Here is a 4,758-nt window from a genome sequence, read left to right as displayed (position 1 = left end):
TGCTTGTTTTTATTTTACATAATTTTGTGTATATTTAACATTTTGAAATATAATTTCGATACAGAAACATGAGCGTTTAAGCATGTTAGTTGGTCAAACTGGAGTCATAGACTGTATTAGAAGCCCAATATAGAAATCTTTATTTACAATCAGCAGCTACAAAAAGCATCAAATTTCTCCTTTTTTTTGTCTCTTTATTCATGGTTAAAGCAGACTGCAAAGTGTCTAAGTAAATTACAGGAGTCACAGGAATGTAGAGGACAAAACTTGTAATACTAAAGTGCAGTAGAAAAGTATTGAATAGTAATCGTTATGTACCTGTATTTGAAAATTTTACAATACTTCATTTTCCTTCATTTTCAGAAACGGTTTTGCCCCAAGGGATTCATGTCTACAGATTCAGTTTCCAAATACCACCAGGGTAAGTACAGTTAGTCAGCTGACCAAAACAATGGTTTGAATTTACACTTTAACAGTGATTCGAACAAACACAAAAAGTGGACCAATAAAATAGCAGCAACTCAGGGCATTTAGGCATGTAGATATGGTTAAGACGATGTGTTGAAGTTTGAACTTAGTGTCAGAATGGCAAAGAAAGATGAGTTAAGTGAATTTAAATGTGGCATCTTTGTTTGTCCCAGAGTATTTTTTCAGTATCTACTGAGTTTTTCTTACACAACATCTCTAGGGTTTACAGCGTAAATATCCAGTTAGCAGCTGTTGTCTAAGTGAAAATTGCTCATGTCAAGTCAGAAGAGAATGAAAAGGCTGCTTTGAGCTGATATGAAAAGTAACTCAAAAATCACTCATTACAACAAGTGTATAAGTAGAATATCTGAATGTACAGCACGTTGAACTTTGAAGTAGATGGGCTACAGCAGCAGAAACCACACCTATCAACTGAGAATTCATCCTTCTTTAGCAACATTTCATGCTGCTGCTGCTGCTGGTGTAATGGCTTGAGGGATATTTTCTTGGCACACTTTGGAACCCTTAGCTTGAGCTGACAATCATTAGAGTCTACTTGAGTATTGTGGCTGGCCATATCCATCCGTTTATAACCACATTGCTGTTTCCAGCTTTGTGAGATACCATGTCACAAAGCTCATATCGTCTCAACCTGGTTTCTTGAACATTATGAGTTCACTATAGCATAATGGACCAAAATCTCCAAGGAATAATCCCAGCATGTTGTTGAATCTGTGCCACAAAGAACTGAGGCAGTTCTGAAAACAAAAGGGGTTCAAACCATCACAAGTAAGGTGTACTTCATAACTTGACTGCTGAATGTGTACATGCGTTGGAAACATGATGTTATTTCACTTGACATTGCATAACTTAAAGTCTGCTGTTTCCCTACACAGAAGCATGCCTTCATTCTTCAGAGGGACTCATGGAAAAATTGTCTACAAGCTAGAAGCAAAACTGTTAAGGATCTGGAGGATGAACAGTACAGCAGAGAAGGAGATCAAATTTGTCTCCAAATGTGTTCCAAACCTTCATTCTCTGATGGTGTGTACAGTACTTAAAAATACATTCAGCCATCTTTGATATGTTGTGTATTCTCCCGCTACGTGGTATGCACTCAGTGCCAACCGTCCTTCTTGTACACGTAGCACTTCTTGGGGGGTTCATATACGAGAAAAACAATGGTTGTTTCAAATAATGGCCATTATTGGCCAGATAATTCTACTTTCATTTGTTCAAGGTAGGCGATACAGCTCTGAGAACTATCCACGAACACACTGTAATGGAGGTGAAATGTTTCCCAGCAGAAATGTTAACAATCCAAAAGACTCAGCTCTAATTATTAACAGTAATGACCGCTGCATTCCGTTTAAAGTGTTACCTGGTTGATCCAGCTCCATCAGTTAAAGCAGTGACAGGTGAAACGAATAGAATTGATAATCTTGTCATAATGCAGTGCTGCTATCCTTGTAATACACACCAACGTACCATAACCATGCTAAAGACCCAGCATATGCCTTCAGCAAGGCAATCCCGATAGCAGTGGTCTCCCCACAGCAGGATAATATGCCCTGCCCCACAAGAAAGAGGTTTATACCCAGGCCCCCAAAACACCAACTGTCTTCTGCTTTCTGCCAGGCCTCTTAGGACTCACAACAGTTAAGGGTCTGCTAAATGTGCTGAAATGAGCCTTATTTCACAAATAACCCACTCCATAATCTGCAGGTCAAAAAAGATCCTCTGGGGTGGTTGTAGCTCTGGAGGTAGAGCAGGTCATTTACTAAGCAGAAGGTTGGTGGTTTAATTCCTGGCTGCTCTAGTCTGCATGCCAAATAACCTTGGGCACGATACTAACCCCAAGCTGCTCCCCAAGCTGCTCCCCAAGGCATCCATCGCAACGTGAATGTTAGATCATCTGATGAATTAATATAGTAAAATATAAATTTTAGCACCTTTGAACCGTGAAAAATATTGTTTGATTATGGAATTGTGTCAGAATAATTGTTTTGCTTGTTTATTCCACTGTAGTCACCGCAAGTTGGTTCAACGAACAAAAAGATGGGTTTTTTCTCAAAAGGACACGTACACATGGATGTAACTGTGGACAGGATCGGTTACGCAGCAGGTATTAAAATTTCTTTTCAAATGTTGTAGGTCTCAATTCGTTTTATACTCTTTTCTCATTATACCAAAAAATTTTTTTGTGTGGTTGAACATAGGCAGAGTTCAATAAATTAGCTAATAATGGAGGATGCAAAAAGACTATTGAGATCATAGTTGACAAACTTTTCATTCCCATAATGTAGAAACTATCCAATTTATTGGCATCTTGTAAGTAAAGAGATATTAATATGTTATCTGCTTTATTTAATGTATTTTGTCCATTCCATTGCCCCAAAGGCCAACTTGATCATTTGGCATCCAGGGAAACCTATTTGCCACAGTGTTAATACAACTGCAAGTTAAGCCTGTACTCTTAAGAAATAAGAAATCTAGGGATGTTGCCTACCTTGCACTTTCAGAAATTCCTTTCCAATAGTTTGACTTTAAGTAATAGGTGTTGTGACTTTCTGGTGTATATTAGACAATGGCACTTTAGTCAACTGAAAAATGTAAAGACAATTGTATTTAAAATCTGTATTTTTTTTTTTACAGGTGAAACAATAGTGGTTCTTGCTAAAGTTGACAATTCTTCATCCAGTGACATGACACCGAAATTTAGCTTAATACAGAAAGTCGTGTACCATGCCAATGGCAGAACCAAACATGAGAATACAGTTTGTCATAAAGTTGCTGACAACTGTATTAGACCAAAAACACGGAAGGAGCTCAGATGTGAAATAAAGATTCCTAGTGATTACATGCTGACAATCCAGAACTGTGATATTATCTCAGTGGAATACTGTTTAAAGGTATGTAGTACTGTATCCTAAAGCAAAACTTGAATTTTTGTGGGAACCGATATTATGATTTATGCATGACAGAGCCATTTGTAATTAACTGTGTGAACAGCAATGAATATCATTGAGGAAGTGGCGTTCAGATGTTCTCTTGTTGCTTTTCCAGTGTAAAAATAAAAGCATCATGTACTAATGAGACAGATTTACATATATTTTTCTTTCTCCTAGGTATATCTGGACATCAGCTTTGCTTTTGATCCAGAGATTCTGTGCCCAGTGGTCATTTTACCTCCTGGCTTGGCTCCTGGCTGTCTGAGTAATATAAATGTAGGTCCCTATCCAACAGGTGCTATTGGGGGTCCAAGCAACAGTGACTTCCCTCCCCCCACAATGCCCATGGGCCTTCAATCTATGTCTCCACATTCAGGCAGTTATGGATATCCAGGAGTCCAAAGCTATTCAGCACCACCACCACCTATATACCCAAATAACCCTGTTGTATATGGTGGACCAGCGGGTGTGCAAACTTCTCAGCCAACACACATGTTTGGAAGCTACAATAACCCAGTGCCACAGGTGCCTTCGCCATATGGAACTCCATTTTCATCTTCATTATCTTCTGTCCTGTACCCGCCACCACCCCCAACACCACCCCAACAATTTCACCAACCCCCATCTGCCCTTGAGAGCCAGCCATCTCCTTCTATTCAATCTCCAGTACCTCCTGCGTACAACATGCTGCCTTCTGCACCAGTGATGAATGTAGACTTCCTGTCTCAGTCAGATGGAGCTCCTCCATCATACTCACTCCTTTTCCCAGACAAATCTGATGCAAAATAACTGACTAAATGCTAAATGGTCAATTAGTGAGTTATTTAGTTATAAACTAAACCTGTGTAGGTACAGATTTGACATTAGACCACCCCTATTATGTCTTGAACAATTTTTTATTAAAATGAAATTGTTAATGTATGCAGTATTTATCATTTAGTCACCTATATACTGGACTTTATATACTGGGCATAAATAAGACTTTTGCACTGCATGTGATTTAATGAGCAGGTCAGGTCGCTCATTAACTTTGTACAGCTACTTATGCCTTAATTATCATGGTGCACTGTATTTTGCATTGTTCAAAGTGCCCTTTTCAGTATCAATATCTACCTCACTGCTCTATTTAGTAGGGGTGGGGGAAAAAATCGATACTGTGTAGTATCGTGATATTTTGTTTGCTAATAATGTATCGATACAGGGACAGCAGAAATCGATATTTTGTTACAAAAAAAGTTTTTGTGGACTGGACTGACTTCAGAGCATGTTGATCAGCTCCTTTTTCTGAGCAAGAATCCTGACATTCCTTCACTGTCCAAATGTGTTTAACTTTTTTTTT

The 4,758-nt window shown here is 38.6% G+C and overlaps 1 protein-coding gene across 1 annotated transcript; it reads left to right on the top strand.

The window, feature by feature from the left end:
* Positions 1-365: 365 nt before the first annotated feature.
* LOC102210078 (arrestin domain-containing protein 2-like) lies at positions 366-4,590 on the top strand. The gene is made up of 5 exons (XM_005722354.2): positions 366-421; positions 1,365-1,512; positions 2,497-2,593; positions 3,124-3,380; positions 3,597-4,590. Exons 2-5 carry the CDS (start codon positions 1,369-1,371, stop codon positions 4,206-4,208), a joined length of 1,110 nt encoding a protein of 369 aa, XP_005722411.1. The 5' UTR covers positions 366-421; positions 1,365-1,368; the 3' UTR covers positions 4,209-4,590.
* The last annotated feature ends 168 nt before the right edge of the window (positions 4,591-4,758 follow it).

The sequence above is a fragment of the Pundamilia nyererei genome, unplaced genomic scaffold (genome assembly GCF_000239375.1).
Source record: "Pundamilia nyererei isolate P.nyererei 1_Seehausen unplaced genomic scaffold, PunNye1.0 scaffold00006, whole genome shotgun sequence".
NCBI classification, from domain to species: domain Eukaryota; kingdom Metazoa; phylum Chordata; class Actinopteri; order Cichliformes; family Cichlidae; genus Pundamilia; species Pundamilia nyererei.
This window is presented reverse-complemented; position numbering and strand designations above follow the sequence as displayed.

Coding starts and splice junctions, on each gene's coding strand:
- LOC102210078 (XM_005722354.2), top strand. CDS start 1,369: ATGCCTTCATTCTTCAGAGGGACTCATGGAAAAATTGTCTACAAGCTA. Junction 1,513..2,496: donor CAAACCTTCATTCTCTGATG/GTGTGTACAGTA, acceptor ATTCCACTGTAG/TCACCGCAAGTTGGTTCAAC. Junction 3,381..3,596: donor CAGTGGAATACTGTTTAAAG/GTATGTAGTACT, acceptor TCTTTCTCCTAG/GTATATCTGGACATCAGCTT.